Source organism: Pantherophis guttatus, chromosome 7 (genome assembly GCF_059756535.1).
Source record: "Pantherophis guttatus breed Tessera chromosome 7, ASM5975653v1, whole genome shotgun sequence".
Lineage (NCBI taxonomy): Eukaryota > Metazoa > Chordata > Lepidosauria > Squamata > Colubridae > Pantherophis > Pantherophis guttatus.
The window spans coordinates 22,421,599-22,448,299 of NC_142069.1; the positions used below are offsets into that span (position 1 = coordinate 22,421,599).

General features: G+C 39.9%; 1 protein-coding gene across 2 annotated transcripts in view; it reads right to left on the reverse strand.

The window, feature by feature from the left end:
* Positions 1-6,760: 6,760 nt before the first annotated feature.
* AKR1D1 (aldo-keto reductase family 1 member D1) overlaps positions 6,761-26,701 on the reverse strand; it is a 77,492-nt gene continuing 57,551 nt past the window's right edge. The window contains exons 4-9 of one of the 2 annotated variants that reach the window (XM_034402821.3): positions 23,756-23,833; positions 21,147-21,269; positions 17,335-17,444; positions 11,374-11,539; positions 10,014-10,096; positions 6,761-7,081 (exon numbers count right to left, since the gene is read on the reverse strand). In XM_034402821.3, the coding sequence (XP_034258712.1) occupies positions 7,039-7,081; positions 10,014-10,096; positions 11,374-11,539; positions 17,335-17,444; positions 21,147-21,269; positions 23,756-23,833 (603 nt within the window). In that variant the 3' untranslated portion in view covers positions 6,761-7,038. The remainder of the gene's footprint in view (positions 7,082-10,013; positions 10,097-11,373; positions 11,540-17,334; positions 17,445-21,146; positions 21,270-23,755; positions 23,834-26,701) is intronic. The other variant, XM_034402822.3, reaches the window with a different exon arrangement.

Genomic DNA, 26,701 nt, shown 5'->3' on the forward strand with positions numbered 1-26,701 from the left:
GTATTGCTGAGATTTCTGAGAATTGATCCACATTTGTAGAGGGCATTCTGGTTGGCTAAAGCCCATCTATGGCCATGTTGTTTATACCTTTTGACAACATTAAAACTGAGGGTAATACATAGACTTCCCTGCATATGTAGCAACTGTTTTACACAACAGGGCTATGTAAATTTTTGGAGTCCTTTAATCTGACAATGGCTCAAAGCTGCTTCGGTAAACAGTGCCATCCCCGCCCTTCTAAGAGCCAAGCCAAACAGCTGCAGTGCTCCCCTTTGCATCTTTTCTGAGATCTCCTCTGATAATTCCAAGAGCTAAAAGGAAATTTTTGCAGTGTATTAGTCCAAGAGCAATCCCCAATCCAAAAGAAGCTGTGGAAATGAGCTGTGACTTAGGTTGGTTTTCTTTCCAGTACATTTACAGGAAGCTCAATTTTGAACAATAGAATTATACAAATAAAAATAACTTGTTTTATAATATATGGACTTCTGTCAGTAAAACTACTATATATGAGAAGATCTATTTTTTGGCCAAGGCTATTAAAATACCACCTTTTATTTTAAACTGTAAACTCAGCAAGTTAGTTCTAAGTTTTCATGTCTGGATATTTGAAGTTTAAATTTTACAGATGACTTAATGGAATACTTGGAAATGAGAAAACTGGTTTGTTCTGTACTACTAGACAGAAGAATAAAATTTCAAACAGCAGTATATCAAACACAACTTTAATTTCATTAAAAAAAAACTCTGCTCCTTTATCTATTAACCAATCTGCTATATGCTATGTTAAATCTGCCCTAATAATCCACATTTGCCCTTGTACTGGGATAGAAAAGTGTGTCTGCCTTTGAATTTGAATGGGCTTTTTGCAATTCTGAAACAAGGCCAGGATTTAAAAGAAAGTTACTGTACATTGAAACTCTACCTCTTTCAACCCCTTCTCTAAATTGTTGCCAAATTGTAATATTTAAAGTGTTAGATGTGCTTGTTAGATGTATAAATGTATGTGGGCTGTAATTGTAATCAAATTTAAATATTACATTTACATGTTTCATATTCTCACTTATTTTTTTATAGTATGGAACTGGTTTGAACCTCAAATCCCTTAGGTTGCGCATTGGATTATACCACATCTCTTACTCAGAATAACAGAGTTGGAAGGGATCTTGGAGGTCTTCTAGTCCAACCCCATGCTCAGGCAGGAAACCCTATACTGTTTCAGACAAATGCTTGTTCTTCTCTTCTTAAAAACTTCCAGTATTGGAGCACCCACAACTTCTGGAGGTAAGTTGTTCCACTGATTAATTCTAACTATCAGGAAATTGCTCCTTAGTTCTAGGTTGCTTCTCTCCTTGATTTGTTGTGTCTTGTCCTGCCTTCAGATGCTTTGGAGAATAGGTTGACTCCCTCTTCTTTATCATAGCCCCTTAGATATTGGAACACTGTTATCATGTCACCCTTAGTCCTTCTTTTCATTAAACTAGGCATACCCAATTCCAGCAACTGATCTTTATATGTTTGAACCTTAGTCCCCTAATAATCTTTGCCATCATCATTTTTGGATGATGAACTTCAAACAAGGCCCCCAACTTTTGACTCCTTCTAAGCACACTTCATTCTGGCTTGATTGTAGCCAATTGAAGAATTACTCTGAAATAGGCATCTCACCTTTTCAGTGTTGATCCTAAACCAAGAACACTCGTTTTTTTCATTTAAGCCACTGGAGCTTTGTATTTTGGATTGCTTACAGTACCCAACTGGGTTTATTTTGTGTTTTCTGCTGAATCATGATGTATTGTTTGATTATTGTTGTATGTTGTTTGACTCATGAGATTACATTAGTCTTTCATAGTTTAATGCCTTCCAGATGTGTTGGATCAATAATAGCAATAGCACTTAGACTTATATACTGCTTCATAGTGCTTTACAGCCAGTGGTGGGATTCAGCCAGTTCGCACCACATCAGGAGAAGCGGTTAATTTTCTGAGCAGTTTGGCAAACTGGTTGTTGGAAGAAATCATTAGGGCAGAGAACCGGTTGTTAAATTACTTGAATCCCACCACTGTTTACAGCCATCTCTAAGCAGTTTACAGAGTCAGCATATTGCCCCCAACAATCTGGGTCCTCATTTTACTGACCTTGGAAGGATGAAAGGCTGAGTCAACCTTGAGCCTGGTGAGATTCAATCTGCCAAACTGCTGGCAGTCGGTGATCAGCAGAAGTAGCCTGCAGTACTGCACTCTAACCATTGCACCATCGCAGCTCATAATTCAATAATGGCAAGAAATTCTAACAAATGTTCCCACCTATTATTATTGTCAGTTGTTAATTTGAGACATTCCAGTTTATGTCCTGCAGGTTTTCCTTTGGATAGCCATGTGCTCTTTTGTTTGTTTGTTTGTTTTGTTTTTTTGGTAATGTGTAATATAATATTCTTTGTTTGCCATTCCCTTACTGTATTTTCATGTTTTACAAAGCTGATGTTTGCCACTGACTTTATCAGTTGTTACCAGGGTGGATTTGATTTAAATCGAGTTGATTTAAATCACAATTTAAATCATGATTTAAATCACTAGTAAAAAGGCTTGATTTAAATCAACTCGATTTAAATCATAATTTTTAAAGAGCAACTGTCATCTCTGCTACTCCTTTGACCCGCTGTTGACTCATCGATAGTCCCAGTGTTGCAGAATATACAGCCTCATGCTACATAACTAAGCTCCATTTCATCTGAATAAACTAAATTATTTATGTATCTTAAATAGAAAACTATCTTACGATAGATTTTTACCCCAAAAGTTTTTTATTAAAATAAATTCGATAAAAATAAAAAAAATCCGATTTAAATCAAAAAAATCCAATTTAAATTTAAAAAATCTGATTTTTTTTAATTTTTTTTAAAAAAAATCATTGATTTTTATCCACCCTGGTTGTTACTCTTTGTCTCACAGCACCAAGATTTCTCTCTCAAGGCCCAACCTTTGCTGGGTTAGGTTGGGAAAGGTGTTTTTAGATCAGTGTTTTTCAACCTTGGCAAATTTAAGATGTGTGGACTTCAACCCCAGAATTTCCTAGCCAACAAGCTCATGTGTTGTGTTGTTTAGATTGGCAGTATTGGCAACATCATATCCAATGCCCAAGATCTCAAAAAATTAAAATGGAATGATAAATCCCAAATCCTTAAAAATTGCCACAACTTGGGAGTCAGTGGCTCATTAAAATGCATCAGACCTTATAAAGCAGGGGTATCAAACTTGATTTCATTGGAAGCCCACATCAGGGTTGTGTTTGACCACCGGGGGCCAGGGTGGGCATGGCTAGGGTGGGCATGGCCACAGGAGTGAAATGCTCCTGGTTCGGACCGGATCGCATGATCCGGTAGCGATGGAGGCAGGTGGTTCAGAGAACCGGTAGCAAAAATCCCTGCGCTCCCCCCACCATGCCCAGCTGAGCCACACAATCATCAGAGGCTTTTTTTTTTACTTTTAAAAGCATTTTTTCTACAACCTCTTCGGCCGAAAAAATGCTTTTAAAAGTAAAAAAAAAAAAAAAAAGCCTCTGATGATCATGCGACTCAGCTGGGATCAAAGGCTTTTAAAAGAAAAAAACCCTTTTTTTCTTTTAAATGCCTCTGACGAGCCAAGCTGAGTTGCCTGATCGGCAGAGACTTTTTTTCTTTTAAATTCCTCTAACGATCAGGCAACTCAGCTTGGATCGTCAGAGGCATTTAGAAAAAAAAAGTCTCTGCCAAAGAGGTTGTAGAAAAAATGTTTTTTTAAAGTAAAAAAAAAATAAAATTGGCCATGCCCACCCAGTCACATTACCCCCCCCACCAAGCCACACCCACAGAACCGGTAGTAACAAATTTTAGATTTCACCACTGCATGGCCAGCTCGATGTCACTCATCAAGGGCGCCTGTGGTGGGCTGAACGCTCTGCAGCGAAAACAGGCTCCCGAGCTCCATTTTCGGTTGCCACAGCTTCCTGCAACACTCTGCCAGAGGAATTGGAGCTTGGGAGGGCCTCATGTGATCCTCCCAAGCTCCATTTTCACTGACAGAAGAACCACGGGCTAGTCCTTCGCTGTTTCCAGAGCAGCCCTGCAAGCCAGATCTAAGTATTCTGAGGACTGGATCTAGTCCCTATGCCTTGAGTTTGACACCCCTATTATAAACCCTTGGTGCTTGCCTGGTGAAGAAAGGATAGCATTAGCCAATGCATTTTTTTTCATCTATCCAAGAGAAAAATAGTATGCTGCATATGCCCTTTGCTAAATCAAGATGAAGCTGTATCACAACATGCTGATTGTCCCCAGTTCCAAAATGTCTATAGTAAAAAAAAAAAAAAAAAGTTGCCCCATTATAAGTTTGGGAATTGACTGTCCTCTTGGGAATGGGGTCTCTTTGGCTTAATTTGCTTTAAATCTTCAACAAATAAATAGGACTGGATTCACAAAGGTTTCTTTAGACACATTAGAGGACTAATTTTACTATCGTTCCCATTTTGGGGCTTTTGCATCTCAGTGCAGATTTGTCAGCTGGTATGCATTTGAAAGCCAAATGGTCAAAGTTTTGGAACAAAGTCTCAGGCAAAGTACGTACTTACGCCAAGACAGTTATCATTTTTCTAGTTGTGGTTTGAGATAAAAGCAGAATGTCAGGCTGCTAAAAGACTATCATGTTCTAAATGGGACGTAGACACATCTAACTTTGGATGGTGGCCTTGATTATTTTATTTTTTAAATGCCTTCTCCATCTCCAGCTGTTTGATGAATGCATACAGAAGTTAACTGCAGCACATTTTGTACAGCACAGAGTGTTACATTTTACTCCTACTGGATTTACTGGCTAGGTTCCACTAATCTTACTGGAGCAGGATTAAAATTTTACATCCCAATCAAGGATATGTAAAGATGCTGTCGTCCTGCTGAGGTTGCCCTTCTGTGCACGAGTGCCATGCATTTTCTAATGCAAACTATAACTGTGGAATGAGAATGATGGTACAGATAGTCCTCAACTTACAATGGCAATTGGACCTGGAATTTCCATCACTAAGCAATGCAGACATAAGGTGCAACTGCATTGCTTAGTGATATCAATCTCGGAAGACCCGGCTGCCTTTGTTAATTGAATGCTACAGTCATTAGGTAAGGGAACTTCCTGCCAGATTCCCACAACCAAAGTCAGTGGGGAAGCTGCCAGGAAGATGCAAGTCCCAGGCCTGCAGGCCGATAAATGGCTGCTGCTGGGTGAGGGAGAGAGAGAAGAGGTGAGTGGGAGCAGTGGTGGGATTCAAATAATTTAACAACCAGTTCGCCCAGGGTCAGATTGGCTGTCATGGGAGGCGTGGCCCATCCCCATCCTAAAACTCCATCGCACATGCGGGACGAGCCTCCCGCGACAGCCAACCTGACCCTGGACAAACCGGTTGTTAAACTAAACACCCACCCCACTATCAAAGTAAATCCTGGGCGCCGCGCTGCAATGGAGAAATGGGCAACGGAATGGCCAGCATGAGGGAAGGAGGAAGAGCAGGGAGAAGAAAGAGGGAAAGTGGCCTTCTCCTTCTCTCGCGCCGGCCACTCCGTTGCCTGTTTCTTCATTGCAGCGCGGAGCCCAGGATTCACTTTGATAGCGGGGGCGGGGTAATTTAACAACCGGTTTGCCTGAACCAATGCAAACCGGCTGAATCCCGCCAGGGAGTGAGAGTGTGGAGGATGATCTGGAAGGATGCACGAGAGGTGCAGCATAACATGGGAAGGGACAGCAGGAATATGAGAGATACTGCGTGGATTGGCGAGGGTACATAAAAGTGTGTGGGCTAAACAGGAGGAGCCACATAGGCTGGGGATGGGGTGTGTGGGCACACAACTGGCTGGCATGGGGCAAACCCAGAAGGACTGGGGGATGGTGTGCAGGTTGGGAAGCTTATTCCAGCTACCTGAAACCTTCCCTGCCAGCTTCACCTTTGTCTTTCTGGGGAAATTGGCATGGAAGGTTGCAATGTTGATCATGTGACTGCAGTGTGCTTGGCAACTAGTCACAAGTGTAGTTTGCCAAGTACTCAGATTGTGATCACGTGGCTGTGGGGCTGCTGGGACAGGCAGGACTCCAAGGATCAGTCATAACCACCAATCATTCAGTGACCTCATAATGTGAAATGGCTGCTAAAAAGTCATAAGTTGAGGACTAACTCTAGTTTTACTTTGAATTGCTCAAAATATTTCACTTAGATCTACAAAATGTTCACTTGGATCTGCAAAGTGAGTAGGAACAGCTTTACATTTTGCGGTGGCTCAGATTTTGAGTTCCTCTCCTCTCCTTCCATTTACAGCATAGAGAGGAAGAAGAAGAGCAAGAAACTGTTGGAAATGAAGGCAGGTCCTCCTTCTTGTTATCTCCCATTCTCTGTTGCAGCAAGTGGCCTCTGGGAAATATGAAAGCTGCAGTCTAGCACATCTGGCAGCAAGCATTTTCAGGGAGGCTATTTCAGGGGGATATACAATGTGATTATTCGTACAAACATTGTAATAGAAACGAAACATATAAGTTAGCTATCAGAGTAAAGAGTGTTCGAATCTCGAAGGCCGTTAAACAAATAAGTAAAAAGCAACCCAAACAATTCCCAAAAATTATTTCCAGATTCACTTGGAATAATTGCTGCCCTCAATCAATGTTTCCTGTCTTTGCATCCAATAGCTCTGGTTCACTGCAGGCTTAACCAGAACTGTTCTTTCATGTGTGTTAATCATGACAAGTTTCGAGACAGCTGGAGAAAGATATATTTTTCATATCTATGTAAAAAAAAAAGAGGCAATCCTGTTTTCCTCTACTAAAGTTTACATTTGGCAGTATTTGCACACTAAGTTTCAAAACAATTTTTTTCTGAATGTGCCTTATTTTCTATATCCACTACGTAAGTTGTAGCACTAAGGATTGGATTGGGTTAAGTGATTTAAGAACTACTACCAGATACAAACTGGTATAAGACATTAGCTGAGATCACTACAGGTGAATGTATGCCCTTGGATACCCCAAATTTTCAGTACTCATCATGGAAAGGATACTCGGGATGGTCTTTCCACCTGCAGGAAATTAAAAGTTAGAATTAATAAAGTCAATGAAAAAAACCCAATAGTCACATAACTGGTTCACAAACAGTATTTTATATTTTATTTTATAAATAAAATATTTTATATTTTATATTCGGTATGACCTAAGCATACTGTAGCTCATAAAATCATCTGCTACAATGTCCTACCCAGTGGTGAAATCCATTTTTTTTTACTACCGGTTCTGTGGGTGTGGCTTGGCGTGGTTTGGCTTGGTGGGCGTGGCAGGGGAAGGATACTGCAAAATCCCCATTCCCTCCCCACTCCTGGGGGAAGGATATTGCAAAATCTCCATTCCCACCCCACTCTGGGACCAGCCAGAGGTGGTGTTTGCCAGTTATCCGAACTGCTCAAAATTTCCACTACCGGTTCTCCAAACTGCTCAAAATTTCCACTACCGGTTCTCCAGAACCTGTCAGAACTTGCTGGATTTCACCCCTGGTCCTACCTGTCAGTGACTACTTCAGCTTCAACCACAACAATACACAAGCTCACAATAGATACAAACTTAAAGTGAACCGCTCCAAACTCGATTGCAGAAAATATGACTTCAGCAACAGAGTGGTCAATGCCTGGAATGCACTACCTGACTCTGTGGTTTCATCCCAAAACCCCCAAAATTTTAACCTTAGACTGGCTACTGTTGACCTCACCCCTTTCCTAAGTGGTCTGTAAGGGGCGTGCATAAGAGCACCAGCATGCCTACCATCCCTGTCCTAATGTTCCCTTTAATTGTACTCATTTTATGTATTCAATTCATGCTTATACTTATATATATTATCTAATATGTATTCGACAAAATAAATAAGTATAAATAAATAAATAAATAAATAAAGTATTTGCTATGAGCAAAACTAATGTAGGAATGAAAATACTGCATCTTTCCCAGAATTGCTAAACCAGAACTCTCAATACTATTTTGTAGGGCCATGACGCCTTACTGGAAGCTGTAGCAGAAAAACCACAATTGTATATTAATATATTAGATGCCCTTCCTGGCTCGCCACCTCTCTTAAGGCTTCTGAAGAAATAAAAATGCTGGTTGTCATTGCAACTTTGTTGAGAATTGTACTAAATGCTTAATGGAGAAAATAAGCATTACTATTAGTTCAAGTGTAGTGTCAGTAACTAGCAGCACCAGCTGACTTTAAGATTAACCACAAGAAGCTAAGGTAGATCAGACTGGGTTACTATTTGGATGAGAGATTTTCAGCAAATATCTGGATAGACTGGGAAATTGAAAAAAAATCTCATAATGAGACAGGTTAATTTTCGTATGATTGATGGAAATTATGGACTCATCTTGAAGACTTGGTATTACTAAGAGTATTAATTCCTTTTCTCTGAGAGCAGAAGGCCCCTAATCTTGTTTGTTTGTTTGTTTTTATGAAATTTATTTGCTGCCCATCTCATATCCAATGACTTTGGGTGGTTTACAACATAATCTTAACTCCACCTCACCTGTATGAATAGATTAGGTTGAGACAGTGGGGGCCTAAAATCACTCAATGAGTTTTGTGGGACTGGCTTGCTGTCTGGAATTTTACAATCTACATCTCATAGCATTAGGTCAGGAGTGGTAACTTTAAGACTTGTGGACTTCAACTCCCAGAATTCCCCAATCAACATAGGGAAGTCCACAAGTCTTAAAGTTGCCAAGTTTGGAGACCCCTGCCCTACGTAAGGGCATGTCCAAAGTATTGCTTGGCTATTGAGAAGTAAAAGAAAATTATACCTCTTTAACACTTGCTGACTTAGCTACATACTGTATGCTGAGGACTATAGCCATTGCTGAATTTTGATTCAGCTCTCTGAACTGCCAGAGGTTTCTGGCCTTTTTGGTTTGGCTAACTTTTTGTTAGTTTCTTTGGACTGCTAGGCATCCAATTTAAGATTGGCTATCCCTTTTAATTAGGCTGCTGGGGCTAAAGCTGGATCCCTCATTTGGTTATCTAAGGACACGGATGGTCTGGATAGCTTCCAGCAGACAGGAGTGTATAAAATAAAACCTCTCTTGGTGTCATTTCTTATTTAGTTTATTCTTCTGCAGATTTCTTGACACTGATTTCAATGTTATCAATCCTGAAAGTGAGCAGTAGCCTCATGAAATAGCCCCTTCTGCTCCTAAATCTTTTTTTTTTTTTTGGAAAACTTAAAGCCATTTTCCAACTTCAAGATGAACAAAATTTCATGGTGGAGACTGTTGCACTGTGGGAAGACACTAAAGTCAAAAGCTATCTAGCTGGCTAAAAATTCTGGAGATTTTAATCCAATATACCTATGAAAGAGTCATGGATTTTAGCATTTATCTATTGCTTTTATATTCCAATTTTTGTCTGGAAACACAACTACATGAGGGATGTTCCTGTTTTTATAGAACTCTGTGGTACTGATGACATTTCTATGTGCTGAGGTAAGGGCTTAAGGAAAAGTGAAGCTACCTTTGAAAGGAAAACTGATATATAATTCTCATATATCCTTAATCTTTGTTATACTCACGGGAGCATTAATATTAGGAGAGTGGTGAATGAACAGAAAATGGGTTTGTGCCAACTTCCCAGCCAAAGGAATTCTTGGTTTTGGCTATTAGCAACTGCCCTGTGATGTCCTAAGGATGGGCCTAAGCAAAAGTGTGAAGCTCAAGAGATCCATTCTTCGATGCGATGGCTATTTAGGATCCTGAATTCTTCACACATTATTCTAAACTCTAGTTTTAGCCATGTGTTATACAAAACAGTTGGGCAAGTTCACAAGACATACAAATCAAACATTTCCCAGTCTACTTACAAATCATTTATAGCCCCCAATTTTATTTTCGTAAGAAGTGACAGTGCAGTATAGAATATCCCATAAAAATCACAATTTTCCCCCAATGGTCAATCTTTGGAATTATTCAGGGACTTACATTAAAAGCTCCACATAGCGGACATTTTTATTCAGAGCTTCTATATCTTTCATTTCCTTGTCAGTGAGGGAAAAGTCAAAGATCTTAATGCAAAAAAAAAAAAGAGAGAGAGAGAGATGTGTTAGTTCTAGCAATATCTTACGGAAGAAAAACGCAGTATAAATTCTTTGCAAAATGGAGTTTTAAAATAAGGATAAAGGTAAAAGTTCCCCTCGCACATATGTGTTAGCCGTTCCCGACTCTAGGGGGCGGTGCTCATCTCTGTTTCAAAGTCGAAGAGCCAGCGCTGTCCGAAGACATCTATTGCTTAACGCATTGCAAGCCACCTTGAGTCTCCGGAGAAGGGCAGCATATAAATCGAACCAATAAATAAATAAATAAAGGTGCATGGAACGCTGTTACTGTCTCACCAAAGGTGGTCCCTATTTTTCTACCTGCATTTTTTATGTGATTTCGAACTGCTAGGTTGGCAGAAGCTGGGACAAGTAACAGGAGCTCACGTCGTTATGCGGCGCTAGGGATTCGAATCGTTGAACTGCTGACCTTTTGATCGACAAGCTCAGCGTCTTAGCCACTGAGCCACCGCGTCCCCTTTTAAAAATAAGGATACGAAATGGCAAATTTAATTGACTGTATGGAAGGAAAGAAGCAATCCCTTGGAGAATTAAAAAAAAAAAGAGGAAAGGAAGATGGCATTCACATTTATCACATGCTATGTCACCCTGTAAGAGCATGACTGGCCCTAGTTTAATCAGCAATCAAATTCAGCAATCTATAATCGCTCTCTGGATATGGAATCTGTGTTCCTTCAGAAGATTTGAACTTTAACATACAGCTGACTTCACTATTAGCCACTCTATCTGAGACTGCTGGGAATTGTAGTTCAGTAACATCTGAGAAATAGATGTTTCTCGTTTGTGCTTCCTGCTATATTTATTTGCTTTTTAAAAGGGGAGAACTTGTAGCTTTCAAAATGTATAAAAATGTGTTACAGACATCTGAAAGAATGGAGATGGGAAAAAAAAAGATGTCTGATCTTTTATCCTTCTGGTTTCTAATCCAACTGGATTCTTTCCAAAGAAGCTGGATTGGAAAACTCCTCAGGAGCCATGCTGGCTGGAAAGGATGAGACTGGTATATTTGGAAGGTGCAAGGCTGAAGAAGGCTGCTGGCGTAGAATGATTTTCATTCTTGGGTTACAGTGGATGAATCACAGCTGCAATATCTCCACCCAGATACAACTGGAGATAGAGTAATAGTAATGGGACTTGTAAACAGACTCTAAATCTAAAAGATTGAAGACTGCCTCATATTGTTTAAGTTGAGAAGCGTCTACATTGCATTCATTCATTGTATTTACCTGGAAGTTTTCTCTAATACGCTTTGGATTAAAGCTTTTTGGAATGACCACCACGCCACGCTGAATGCTGAAGCGCAGGGCTACCTGAGCAGCTGTCTTGTTGTATTTTTCTCCAATGGCATTTAGCAGGGGATCATCCAAGAGTGGAGGGGAAGATACATTCACCCTTGTAAAAAATACACAAAGAGAAAAAAGAATCAAATTTTCCTTAGAAGGTAGATACGTAGATTACAACATGGGGTTGAAAAGGAGCTGGCACAAGACAACAACTATTGTGATGAAGTTTGAAAATAATCAAAAGTACCGTACATCCACTACTAAATCAAGTGCAGTATTGATCCTTGTTCAAAGTAGGAGAGAGAGAGAGAGAGAGAGAGAGAGAGAGAGAGAGAGAGAGAGAGAGAGAGAGAAAGAGAGAGCCTTGGTAGTACAGTGGTCTAAAGCACCCTGTTATTAGGAACAGCTGCCTGCAATTACTGCAGGTTCGAATCTCGCCAAGGCTCAAGGTTGACTCAGCCTTCCATCCTTTCTAAGGTAGGTAAATTGAGGACCCAGTTTGTGGGGGCAATAAGCTGACTTTGTATAAATATACAAAAGAATGAAGGCTATTGCTTAGCGCATTGTAAGCCGCTCTGAGTCTCCGGAGAAGGGCGGCATATAAATCAAATAAAATAATAATTAAAAAAAAAAGTGAGGCATTTACTTATGGATCCAGATTTAGTTCACTGGGGAAACCTAATCATGTTGGCATATAAAGCAGTGGTGAAATCCATAATTTTTTACTATGGGTTCTGTGGGCGTGGCTTGGTGGGCGTGGCAGGGGAAGGATACCGCAAAATCCCCAATCCCTTCCCACTCCTGGGGGAAGGATATTGCAAAATCTCCATTCCCACCCCACTCTGGGGCCAGTCAGAGGTGGTATTTGCCGGTTCTCCGAACTACTCAAAATTTCCGCTACTGATTCTCCAGAACCTGTCATAACCTGCTGGATTTCACCCCTGATATAAAGCCATGATAGCACAGTGGTTAGAGTGCAGTACTGCAGGCTACTTCTGCTGATCATTGGCTGCCAGCTGTTTGGCAGATCAAATCTCACCAGGCTCATGGTTGACTCAGCCTTCCATCTTTCTGTGGTCAGTAAAATGAGGACCCAGATTGTTGGGGGCAATATGCTGACTTTGTAAACCACTTAGAAAGGGATGTAAAGCACTATGAAGTGTTATATAAGTCTAAGTGCTATTGTTATTGCTATATAAACAGTTGGGTAAAAGGACAATTGAAACTCAAAGGTGTCCTCAGGCTGAAAGCATGATTTTAGCTGCCATAGTAGAGAACAACTGTTTTTTATGTGTAGCACTAATATTTAATTAAAAATCTTTTCATTGGTTTAAAATATTCTAGCTTTCAATCTTGTATTCATTTTTTTAAATTGGCTAGAATGGAAGAATTTAAAACATCTGCAGAAGACATGACCTTAGAAGAGGTCTTCTATCTGTTCTTTCAGACAGTTTAATATAGAAAGAAAAGTCTTTTCCAAATTGGAGCTGGCTGAAATCAATAATGGAAATCATGGCCAGGAAGACATATTTCTTCTCCTGAATAGTTTAATGCACAGAGTTTTTTTTCTGTATTGAAACAGTTTTTCCTGTATTTCCTGTGCTGGTTGTTACTCAAAGCATACTTTTTCATTGTTTTCAAATAAAATTCATGTCTTCAATAATTACATAATCTCAGCCATGAATGAGGATGATCACATCTTCTACTGTTGCTTTCCTCATAGGTAAATGTATTGAGTCGGAATATTAACTATGATTTTTTTCTATGACTCTATGATTTAATAGAACATGCAAGCAAGATATGCTGCTTGTGATTGGTGACTGGAGTGATGAAGCTGGAAACATGAAGAAGGAAAATGAAGTTGGATTGTATGGCTTAGGAAAGTGAAAGGAACAGGAGACGAACTTATCATATTTGCTACTCCAATGATTTGTTCATAGCTAACACTGTCTTCAAACATCCAAAATGATGTTTCTATACATGGACATCACCAGAAATTAACTACCATATTTTTCGGAATATAAGATGCTCTGGACTATAAGATGCACCTACCTTTTTTGGGGAGAAAAACAAGAAAAAAAATCTGCCTCTGCCTCTGCCCCCAGCAGTTTGCCTCCTTGCAGCAAAATGGGCATGCAGCAATAGGCAATGGCAATCCCTGCAGCCTGAAACAGCTGATGGTCGGGAGGCCGATTCAACCGACAATCAGCTGCTTGTGCTAATCAGGCTGTGCTGTTTGCTGTTTGCTGCAAAGAGGCAAATTGCTGGGAGGCAGAGGAGAAAGGGGGGCGGCAGGTGAGCGGGGCTACATTCGGTGTATAAGACGCACCCAAATTTTCACCCTCTTTTGGGGGGGGGAAGTGCGTCTTATACTCTGAAAAATACAGTAAATTAGTGTTAAAAGGAGGTGGAGGGGCTTGATTATACCATCAAAGAGACAGCCAGGTGCTGACTATGGAACAGATAACAAATTGCTCATATGCAGGCTCCACGTTAAGCTAACGAAGAAGAAAACCAGTCAGTTTCTATGATATGATCTAGAACATGGGTGTCAAACTCAAGGGTGCTTAAATCTGGTCCATGGGGCTGGCCTGGAGATAGCGAAGGACCAACCCTTGGTGCCTCTGAAGCAAAAATGAGGTGTGTCCCCCATTTTCAGCCTGGGGGGATCTTCCTGCAGCACTCTGCTGGCCAAAACATTCCCTGTTTTGGATGGCAGAGTGCTACAGGAGACATCCGTCCCATCTCCTCCCCCACTCCCCCAGCTGACTGATCCATCCCTCAAAGAAATGCAGTTTGACATCCCTGATCTAGAACATATAACACCCCCCCCTTTTTTTCTTTTTTTTCAAGGAGAAAATCAGGAATTGCTTTGAAGTCCTAAACTTCATTGAGAGAAGACTCATGGTATGAAATTAAGGAAATGGCTAAGGATGAATGAAAAAAGGAACAGTCAAAAATGAAGAAAGAGAAGAAAGCAAAGTGGATGTCAGAACAAACCATGGAAGAGAAGAGAATCCAAAGCCAAAACTCTCAGAAATTAACTTAAGAGTTTCAGAGAGGTATTACAAGAGACAAGAAATGGTGTTACAATCACATTTGTAAAGACATTGAAGATGGACACAAACATGGAAAAACAAGGAAAGTCTTTCAAAAGATCTCTGAACTCAGAATGGGGTTCCAGCCTCAAATTGGTATACTTTGAAAGAAGATCAAAGAAAGATGGAAGGTATATATACTGAAACACTATACAAGTAGAAATATCAACATCTGAGATACCTTAGTAGATATTCCTTACTTAAAAGTACCTCTAGCATGAAGTTCAATCAACAATTATTATGAAGTTGGAAAGCTATAGGAACTGATATAATTACTCACTGAAATATGGCAGGCAACAGAATAAAAATCATACAAGGTTTTAGCCAAATTATGCCAACAAATTGGAAGAATGGCACAATAACCAAGCATAAGAAGTCAATCTACATTCCAACACCAAAAAAAGGAGATTTATATACGCAGAATATATATTAAGGGAACTGGATTGAAAGAAGATGGCAGTGGTTTAAAAACTGGGGGAAGAAACATCAATAACCTGTGCCATGCTGATGACGCTATCCTAATAGCTGAAAATGCACAGGATCTGCAAGCCTTAATATTGAAAGAGTACAGTGAAATAATGGGACTAAAATTAAATTTAAAGAAGATCCAATTAATGATAGTAGGTCGAACAACTAACCTTAGAATTGACAATGAAGACATCAAAGTGATGGATAGCTTCAAATGTGGTGATAGATCTATACCTAGGAATATCAGAATTGTGCAGACCATAATATTTCCTATGACACTCTATGGAAGCAAAAGTTGGACTTTAAGGAAACAGGATTATGAAGAGAATAACTTTGGTGTAGGAGAAGATGCCTAAGGATATCCTGGGCAGCCAATAAAGCAACCAATGGATCATTGAACGAATCAATCCAGAGTTCTCACTTGAAGCATAAATGATCAGGCTCAAATTATTTAACTTATGATATATTATGCAAAAGCCCAGCTCTCTGGAAAAGGCTCCAATGCTGGGAAAGAGAGATGGAAAGAAAAGAGGAAAATCAGCAGTGAATGGATGGGTTGGATGGGCTTAGTCATAGAAGCAGTGAGTGTACCCTTGGGAGATATGAAAGAACATGTTAGGGATAGATTGTCATGGAGAAAATATATCTATGTGGTTGCTAGGAGTCAAAAATGTCTTGGCACATAATCAATCAAAATGCTATTTTGAAATCATCCTACCCATAATCGTTATTCAAACTCTTATTTTCATTAGGAAATAAAAGAAGCCTTGTGATTATTAGAAAAATGAATCCATTTAGCTGAGGGTCAGGGTTAGGGTTCGGATGGCTGTAGCATTAAAATAAAACAGGATTTGTAGGGAAAGGAGAAATTGCAGGACATATAATTAGAGAATTGATCCCTCTCTGCTTCTCGATTAGTAGTGCATTGTCAGCCGTCATAAGAAAAAAGGGGCATTCAGTGAGGATGGATCAGGAAAAGGTTAGAGCTATTATCATCCCCACCACTCAACTTTCTGCTTTGCTAGGATGAGTAGTCCATGAGGACTTCTACTATGATGATTTACCTCACATTTACTTCTCTCTCCACCTAAAGTAGTGACCAAAATTGTGGAAACTTTTTGGGAAAAGTGTATTTTTGAGGTTTGATGGCTAAAACACCACTTTTTTTTTTTTGAGTTTCAAAATAATCATATTCCACTGATGGAATGGCCTGGGAATAGCCCAGACCTTAACTCAATTGAAAATCTATGGAGCTGACTAAAGAAACTTGTTAGTCAGAAGCGACCCAGCAATAAAACCCAGTTAATACAAGCAATCATTCAATCTTGGTTTCACATTATAACAGCTGCAGAACTAAAAGACTTGGTTCACTCCATGGGAAGACATTGTAAGGCTGTAATTCATGCTAAAGGTTACCCAACTAAGTATTAACTGACATGATAATTTTTGTATATAACTCATTTTTTCTATGGTGATAATTTTTGTATATCTCGTTTTTACTACGTGTTTCACTTTTCTTCTTTATACTATAACTGCTATTCAAATAGCAACTTCGTTATTGCATTACATTCTTGATTAAATTATCTTTCCATTGATATATAATTTTATGGTACTACTCCAAAAGAAAGTGGTGTTATTAGCTAGTTTTAGAAAATAAGCTTTTCCCAAAAGGTTTCCATAATTTTGGCCACTACTGTACATGGAATCGCCATGCCAATCTCAGTGATGGAACATCACAATTGATCCATGACAAAACATTTATTTTATTTTATTTATTTTATTAAACTTGTATGCCGCTCTCTCTCCCAAAGGACTCAGGGCGGCTCACAACGATTAAAAACACATAACATTCAATATTCAGATATAAAAACCAATACAATCCCCTTTAAAAACCCCTTCAGTCCAATCTGGCCAGGTCAAACAGCCATGTTTTGAGGTCACGGCGGAAAGAGCGAAAGTCACGGGCCATCGGGAGCTCCAGGGGGAGCTGATTCCACAGAGTAGGTGCGCCCACAGAGAAGGCCCGCTCCCTGGGAGTCGCCAGCCGACACTGTCTGGCCGACAGGACCCCAAGGAGGTGTGAGAGCGCACCGGGCGATGGGGAGCTGTCACTGGCCGCAGATGGTCCGCCAGGTACCCCGGGCCTAAGCCATGTAGGGCTTTATAGGTAATTACCAGCACCAACATTCTTTATTACTTTTCTTTGCTTTGCTTTGCTTTTCTGTTTCTTTGCTTTGGTCACAAAGTTACATCGGTGTTACACCATAAATCCTTTAACATTTGTTTCACTACTCTTCCTCTTCCCCTCCTCCTCTTCATCTTCAATGCAAAAACTTACCAGCTTTCATCTCTTGACGTGCCTAGTGGACTGTACCCAACAGGAACAATATCATGCAATTTGCAGAATTCTAAAAGTTTGGGTTGAGTGAAGTATGGATGACATTCAATCTACAGAGTGGGAAACACATTTTTTTAAAAAAAAATCATAGTTAAGAAACAAAAACAAAGCTAGCTGTATTTATTTTTGCAGGAGGCAAAAGCTTCCAAAGGATAAAGCATCAGCTGTGGAAGTATTAATAAGCTTCCTTTCTTGTACAGATTTCTGCTTCTGGTATGTAGCCTCTATAGCAGTGGTGGGTTTCAAAAAAGGTTATTACCGGTTCTGTGGGCGTGGCTTTGTGGGCGTGGCATGGCTTTGTGGGCGTGGCTTTGTGGGCGTGGCAGGAGAAGGATATTGCAAAATCTCCATTCCCTCCCCACTCCAGGGGAAGGTTACTGCAAAATCCCCATTTCCTCCCGATCAGCTGGGACTTGGGAGGCAGAGAAGAGATGGGGGTGGGGCCAGTCAGAATTTTTACTACCGGTTCTCCAGACCACTCAAAATTTCCACTACCAGTTCTCCAGAACTGGTCAAAACCTGCTGAAACCCACCTCTGCTCTATATCTGCATTTTGTAAAACTGGCAAAAATGTGCAAAGTAATTTAGGAGACCTCACTCAATTCAGCAGAGTTTGGCACTATCAAGCCTTCCCTCTGACCCTCTGTATGTATGTCTGTGTGTGTGTGTGTGTGTGCACACTTTGTTTTGTAACACAAAACAGTGACTTTGAATTGCTGTTGACTCCTGCGGACTGCCAGGATTTCAAAAGTGGTTTGCTGTTGCATTCTTCTTCCTAGGGTAAAGAGAAAGTAACTAATCCAAGGTCACTTAGCTAGCTTTCATGCCTAAATCAGGACTAGAACTAACAATCTCCTGATTTATAATCTTTTCAACTGTTTTTTCCTCCCCCAAAATGGAGGCAGAGGGGCTATATGTATCCGTATAACTTATTTTAGTGAGGTATATGCTTTTTTTTGCAAATATTTTAGTTCAAAGTGGCCAAGACCGACAAGTGACAGTCTGGCCTATTTTCAAGTGACTTGCAATTCTTCATCTTTTAATTTTTATTAAAAGATAAACATGGAAAACAATTTCAAATGTGATACAAAACAATGGCTTATGATCAGGGGTGAAATCCAATATTTTTCCCTACCAGTTCTGTGGGCGTGGCTTGGTGGGTGTGGCAGGGGAAGGATATTGCAAAATCTCCATTCCCACCCCACTCCAGGGAAAGGATACTGCAAAATCTCCATTCCCTCCCCTCCTGGGGGAAGGATATTGCAAAATCTCCATTTCCACCCCACTCTGGGGCCAGCCAGAGGTGGCATTTGCCAGTTCTCCGAACTACTCAAAATTTCCGCTACCGGTTCTCCAGAACCTGTCAGAACCTGCTGGATTTCACTCCTGCTTATGACACATGAGAAATGTGCACTGAAATACTTAAACGATCCCTATGGTTGTATCTTCAATGTTATTTCCTTGCAAAAGAAAACAGTGAATGTTTGGAGCACGGAAGGAGAAAATTCAACTCCCCAGGACTCTGAATAGCTTGGCCAATTAAACTACTAATAAGAAGTTATTGCTTCATTGAATTGTTCCAGTTTACTCCAGGCATCTGAATGGTGTGTGACATTTATGGTAAGGGTAGGCCAAGGGAACCACAAGTACTAATCCATAGCATCTCCTGTGGCTAAAGTGGGGCCCTCTAAAGAGGTGGAGGAAAATTTCAGTTAGGCTAATCCACGTGTTTCAACTATAAGCTCAAACTGGTGGAACACAATGACCTTTTACAACTGCCAAGTTTGCTTTCAGCAAGTTTGCATATTTTTTTTATTTTTTTTAAAAATGCTTTAGAGAACCTCATTGTCTTCAAGATAACTCATTGCCTGCAAGATAATAATAATAATAAGGCCCACAAGATTTTTCTGATGGCATAGCCTTGTGAGCTGTGTAACATCTCGTTTCCAGTTGTTAATTACCAAGGAAAAAAGCCAAGTAGCTGCTCTTAATCATTCATGATCAGTTTGATATAAGGGATATGGAAGAAAAAGAACCCTCATTCCGGACATCAATTCCAAACCTCTTCTCTTCTAGGATTCCTCCCACTCCTCCAACTAGCAGCAGCCAATTCAACAAAATCCAGAAATTTTCTTCCTAGTATGTTTGAGTTCAATGCAAGCATTATGATTTCCTGTCTTTGATATAATAGATCAGCTGGGTTGCCTTATTATTTCCCAACTTTTTTCATAGAATGTATGACGTATACATGATGTGCTCATAAACATTTGTCTCCTACTCATCTACTTAAAAGAATTAGGGACGACTCTCACCCTGGTCATCACTTCTTTACCCTCCTACCATCGGGATGGAGATATAGAAGCATAGCCAGCCGCACAAACAGGCTGAAGAACAATTTTTATCCGTGGGCTGTCAGACTCCAGAATGAAAAATAACATCATAACTATGTAGTATGATGGACTGCAGGGCCGGCGCAATGTGTAACATGTTCACACTGGTGCAATAGGTGTTTTGTTAATATGATTTATTGGGTTAGGGATTTTCTGTCTTCACTGTGAGTTGTATTGTGTTGGGGGAGGGGTGCACTGAGGGAGCTCAACCAATCTCACTGCACATATGTTGTGCACTGACAATAAAGATTTGAATTGAATGGAATTGAATTATGGAATAGATGGCCTAGATCAGGGGGGAAATCTAAAATTCGTTACTACCGGTTCTGTGGGCGTGGCTTGGTGGTGGTGGGGTTAATGTGACTGGGTGGGCGTGGCCAATTTTTTTTAATTTTTTTTTTACTTTTAAAACGATTTTTTCTACAACCTCTTCGGCTAAGAGGTTATAAAAAAAATGCTTTCAAAAGGCTCTGATGATCCAAGCTGAGTTCCCTGATCAGGGAACTCAGCTTGGATCGTCAGAGCATTTAAAAGAAAAAAAAGGGTTTTTTTTCTTTTAAATGCCTTTGACGAGCCACGCGATCATCAGAGGCTTTTTTTTTACTTTTAAAAGCATTTTTTCGGCCGAAGTTGTAGAAAAAATGCTTTTAAAAGTAAAAAAAAAAAAAAAAGCCTCTGATGATTGTGCGACTCAGCTGGGCATGGGGGGGGGCAGGGATTTTTGCTACCGGTTCTCTGAACCACCCGCCTCCATCGCTACCGGATCGGGCTATCTGGTCCGAACCGGGAGCATTTCACCCCTGGCCTAGATCAGAAAAACTGAAAAAGCTGTTAATCGGAGTAAATAAGGCCATTCTGACTTTACCGGAAGCATTCTATAAAATACTACATATTTAGATATTATTTCAGATGGTCACTGCCCAAAATGCCGCCCTCCTCCCAAGGGTAAAGGACTCTTCTGGCAATAGAGTGAAATTAATTACTTTAATTTCTCACGATTAAATCTTGGGCAGAAAATTAACATAATGTTATTCTTGTCCTGACTGAGCATGAATTGGCTCCTTGTTCGTTTTAGCCCAAAATGAAAGGCCTGTGGGGAAGATTGAATGAATAGGCTAAGATTATGTTTGTTTTTAGTAACATGTTTGTTTATCTTATGTTTTAGAGCAAACCAGAAGCAAAGCTGAAAGGAGAAATATATGAAAAATGGCATAGTTGATTTTTTATGACAGGAAATCATGAAGACACATCATACAAGATATTCTGATGCTAGATACACTAGTCAAGGACTGATGGCTTATGCCACTCATTACATGAGAAAGTCAACATGCTTACATGGGCTCATCTATTCACTGTCATTACCTGGTTGCTGACAGGTTTGTACTTCAAACCTGGCTTGTTTAGAATCATTTCCAGCTGCCTACGATTGAAGTTGGATACACCAAGAGATTTCACCAAGCCTGCATCTTTGCATGCTTCCAAAGCCTGTTAGAATGAAGTAGGCAAAACAGTGTAATAAACCGGCAAATAATATTTTTACTGCTTAGGGGTACAAAATAAATAAGGGTGATGGGATTGTGATGTTGTTACAAAGAAACAATCCATGATGAACTCCACCAACTTAAGTGCTCCTCAGGTGGACCAATTCCCAAAAAGGGAAGGTCCCTTCTCAGCAATGGCCATGCTAGTTAAGGAACTATGGGAATTGAGGTTTACACAGTTGAGAGGCAGCCAGTGGAGGAGGGCAAAGGAGATGTAAGGAGAGGTTGACTCATCCCCCACCAAAAGATTGTTCTTGGTCCGAATTTAGAAAAAGGAAGATGGAGAGAAGACAAACAGGGAGAAGCAATAGGAATCAGCAATTGCAAGAAAGGGAGAAGGGAGAAGATGCAAATGATCCTTATTAAAAATAGTATAATGTACCCTACCTTATTTGTACCCTATGACTATCATTAAGTGTTGTACCTTATGATTCTTGACAAATGTATCTTTTATGTACACTGAGAACATATGCACCAAGACAAATCCCTTGTATGTCCATTCACACTTGGCCAATAAAATTCTATTCTGTTCTGTTCTATTCTATTCTATTCAAATCACCTCAATTCATATTCAATATTTAGTGACTCATTCTCTCTCTCTACACACACACACACACACACACACACACACACACACACTTAAAAGTTGTAAGAAAAAGTAAGAGTAAATAATGCAAACTAAATTGGACTGGAGAAAATGAAAAAGAAAGAAACAGATAAAGCTAAAAGTGCAATAAGAAAAAAAAATGGAAGAAAAAGGAGACGGTTACAAAGATAGATATAAAAAATATAAAGAAGTAGCTCCAATATTTTTCCCAGCAGTAAATTATATTTTAACCTCTCTCTCTCTAAAGTTACATAATGGCTCTCTTCTTTTTATAACAGAGGTCTTCAAATTTGGCAGGTTTAAGATTTGTGGACTTCAACTCCCATGAGTTGAACATATAGCTATGTTCTATAATATAGCTTCATCAAAACCATAAATCACAAGTTTTTGTGGTTTTTTTACTAAAAAAAAAGTCTATCAAGGGTTTCCAGCCTGGTACTTCTCTGGGATTTCTTTCATTGCTTGAATTGATAGACTGATAGATGGTAAAAATTCTTGTCACACTGATTCATCTTGGGAGTGGGGGAGGGGTGTCAATGTGGATAGACAGATTCTGGAATTACCAATTCAAATGTTTCTGACCCAGTCCTGTGGCTCAAGCATCACCATGTTTCGAGAACCTGCCCCCAGAAATGCGTAAGATCTCTGACCTCCGTGTGTTTCGCTGTGCCCTCAAAACCTTGTTGTTCCACCAGGCCGGGCTATCAATGTAAAGATTTTAATTGGTTTTAAATGTGGGATTTTAAATTTGGGGGTTTTATAGTTGAGCCAATTATTTAATAATTTTAATAATTTTTAAATTTTGTTTGTCTTTGTGCTTTTAATCAGGCTGTACACCGCCCTGAGTCCTTCGGGAGAAGGGCAGTATAGAAATAAAATTATTATTATTATTACTATTACTATTACTATTACTATTACTATTACTACTATTACTACTATTACTACTACTACTACTACTACTATTATTATTATTATTATTATTATTATTATTATTATTATTATTATTATTATTACCACCCAGTTTTCATCTCTGCCTTGGTATTAGCCTTCTTCAATAGATTTTTTTCTCTGTCCTTTTTTGGGCCTGGGTTCAAGTCCATACCCATCCCCATGATTAACTCCAGGTGGGAGTCATCACAAGTTGTTTGCCATATGATCTGCTTCATGTCATAACTGTTTTGCTTTCTATATGGTCTGCAACGCTGAGCTGACAAGAACAATCCTTTCATTTCTTTTACATTCCTACTAGTTTGGTTCCTCTGTCTCCAAACTTTGAAATAATTCTACTTCCCACACAAACAATATCATTAAGGCCACCAAAGGTTTCTCTGCTCTCTTGGACGTGTACCAAGTTCAATAAAAACTTCAATAAAATAGTAATATATTAATATTTAATGTGCCATAGTATCTTAAAGATAACCACATTTTACAAATTACAGAATGCATGCCCCAATTTATTATACCCGATAACCTGCTCCAATGCTACTAGTGGCATTGTAATTTTGGTCAATTAAGTAGACAGATCATTCCTGTATTGTGTGGTGTTATGTTGTTATTTTATTTTTCTTATTTTATTTTTGCCAAAATGACATCCCTCCTCATCACAGGCAGCTAGATTGATCAATCTTGAGCACACCTAGGTTTTAGGCTAATACTACTGCTTCAGTATAGGGTACAACTCAGGATCCATTGCTGGATGGAGTGTCCAATGGAACCTAACTTTCTTTTCCCCTCTAAATTTATTGGAAGAGATATCCTAAGGACGGTGAGAAAGTTTTAGATACTGTTAGTTATGATACGATTAATGCTTCCTAAATACTCACCTCCCATGTGGCACATAGATCTGTTTCATGATAAAGCCATTTTCCACTTTCATCTTTAGGATAGAGGTTTTCTCCAGGCTGAAGAAACAACAACAAAAAAGTCACATGAGAAGGTGAAGGAAAGAGATGAACTCTCACAATGTTGCAATACTCTGTTAATTTTGGACAGGGAGGCAGTTTCCCTGTAATTTGAAGAGAAGGTAGATATTTGGGGAGGAAAGCTCAAGGCAGGGGTGAAATTCAGCAGGTTCTGACAGGTTCTGGAGAACCGGTAGCTGAAATTTTGAGTAGTTTGGAGAACCGGCAAATACCACCTCTGGCTGGCCCCAGAGTGGGGTAGGAATGGAGATTTTGCAATATCCTTCCCACAGGAGTGGGAGGGAATGGGGATTTTGCAGTATCCTTCCTCTGGAGTGGGGTGGGAATGGAGATTTTGCAATACCCTTCCCCTGCAATGCCCACCAAGCCACACCATGCCCACAAGCCATGCTCACAGAACCGGTAGTAAAAAAAATTGAATTCCACCACTGGCTCAAAGCTATTTCAATTTATTGAACATTAACCATCAGATGTAGGTATGACAAATATGACAGACCCAATATGTGTCAAGTTCCGAGTAAGCAACCTGATGTGCTCCAGATGTTTTTGAGTATTCTCTCATTGTTGGAGTTGAAGCCTAAACATCTGAAGGATGCTAGATTGGGTACACTTGACCTGATTCCTTTATATTAATCTCAAATGATTAGGATGTTTTTCTTTTGGTGGTTTTGCCAAAAGGCAAGTAGACATTGGAGTAGAATGTTTTCTAAACTAGGGGGAAAGAAACAAGAGCCCAATACCAGCCAACTTCTGGCTGACTCTCTAGACTTTGAAAGAAACTGAATGAAGACTGGCATTGTCTCTGAAATTCCTTCCATTATAATTAACAGGGAATGGGAAGCTTTACAAATGGATATTCTGAATTACTTACCGTAAATTGTACAATATTAGTTGAACATTGATCTCTAGCTTGCTAAACCATGATTTAGCAAGCTGGGAATGTACAGCTGGGCTCCCTCCCTCTCTTTAGGCAGGAAGCCAATAGAAACAAGAGCCCAAGCAGAATTCTAGAAAAAATTCGCATATCCTTCTTTTTGATGAAATCTCAAAGGAGTTTTGTGGGTGGGAGTGGGGAAAAAGGAGCAGCTGCCAACACTTTGTTAGTCACCTATATTCCAAATGTGATTCATAACAATCGTAGGAATAGTAGGAAAAATACTATTTGTGTACTTCATAGATGGGAAATCCTATTACTTGCATAGCGGCAGGAAACTATGCAAGCAGTGAGATTTATTGCATTGAAAAGAATGCAAATTGTGCCTTATTCGATTCATTCACTTCAGTCTTTAGAAGGGCATATACGGTTCATTTTCCCTTAAGCTCTCAGAGCAGAGAGACCGTATTTTTTGGAGTATAAGATGCACATTTCCCCTCCCTAAAAGGGGGTGAAAATTTAGGTGCATCTTATAAACAGAATGTAGCCCTGCTCACCCGCTGGCCCCCACCCTTTGGCCTCTGCCTCCCAGCAGTTACCTCCTTGCAAGCAAACAGCAAGAAAAAACAGCTCCTTTCAGCTTCAGCACAGCCTAATTAGCACAAGTTGATTGGATCGGCCTCCCGACTCTCAGCTGATTTGCTCTCAGCTGTTTTGCGCAGGGCTCTGCTGCTTGCTGCAAAGAGGTAAATTGCTGAGCAGATTTTTTTTCCTTGTGCTAATCAAGCTATGCTGAAAACGAAAATGAAAGTAAAGCAGCGGGTTGCTGTTTGCTGCAATGAGGCAAAATTGCTCAGAGGCAGAGGGAGATTTCTTTTTCTTCTTTTCCTCACCAAAAAAGGTAGGTGCATCTTATACTCCAGTGTGTCTTATACTCCAAAAAATACGGTATATTAATTCTATGTCATATTTTCACATGAAGCTACGTATCCCTTGTTGAGAGAGCAGGCTGCCCAAAAAATGGCCAGGACCTGCACTGCTGTTGTCCTGTCTCTTTAAGCCTTCTCCTCAGCCAGCAAGGTAAGGTCGGTAGAAAAGCTATGCTGAGAAACAGCTGGTGTCTGTCTGTCTGTCTGTCTGTCTGTCTGTCTGTCTGTCTGTCTGTCAGTCTGTCTGTCTGTCTGTCTGACTGACTGACTGACTGACTGACTGAGGTGTATGTTTCTATATGGAAGTAAAAGAGCTAGAACAAGACAATTTTCTCCAGCGGTACTCCCAAAAAGTAGGAATAGTTGCACTTACAAGAAGTAGTAGTTGGAATAGTAGTAGTAATGAGAAAGAATGTCGTAAGTAGTGAGAGCAGTCATGAGTAGTTAGTAATAACTTGTGGATACTTGTGAGTGCGTGTTGTCTAGGGACCCGTGTTGTGTTGCTTCTTTTGTGTCTTGAAGCCACCAAATCGGTATAGTTAAAAGAACTGGTGATACCCCTGTGGTCCATTTTACAGGTCACATTGTAATTAATGCCATAACTATCTTCCAGATTACAATGTGCCAATTACAAGTTTCATAGAGTTTTATCATTGATGGTATTAGGTATGGTGTAAACATGTGACAGAAAATAAATTTATTAAAAAACATGGATGCAGCAAGGAGTCATACAGTGTAGCAAGAAAATGCATAGGACCATTCCAGGATATCGGAAGTGCCAAGAAATTTTATTATATTTAAACTGTGATTGCCAACCTTGTGGCTTGCATATGTATTGGAATTCCACGGTCGGCATTATTTATCACAGTTAAAACCCAACTCATTTGATGGTGCCTAATTGAAAACGATCGTATTAAAGACCGTCAGTTCTAGCCCAGATGGTCTTTCAGGCAGGGGTGAAATGTAAAATTTGTTACTACCGGTTCTGTGGGCGTGGCTTGGTATGGGGGAGTAATATGATTGGGTGGGCGTGGCCAACTTTTT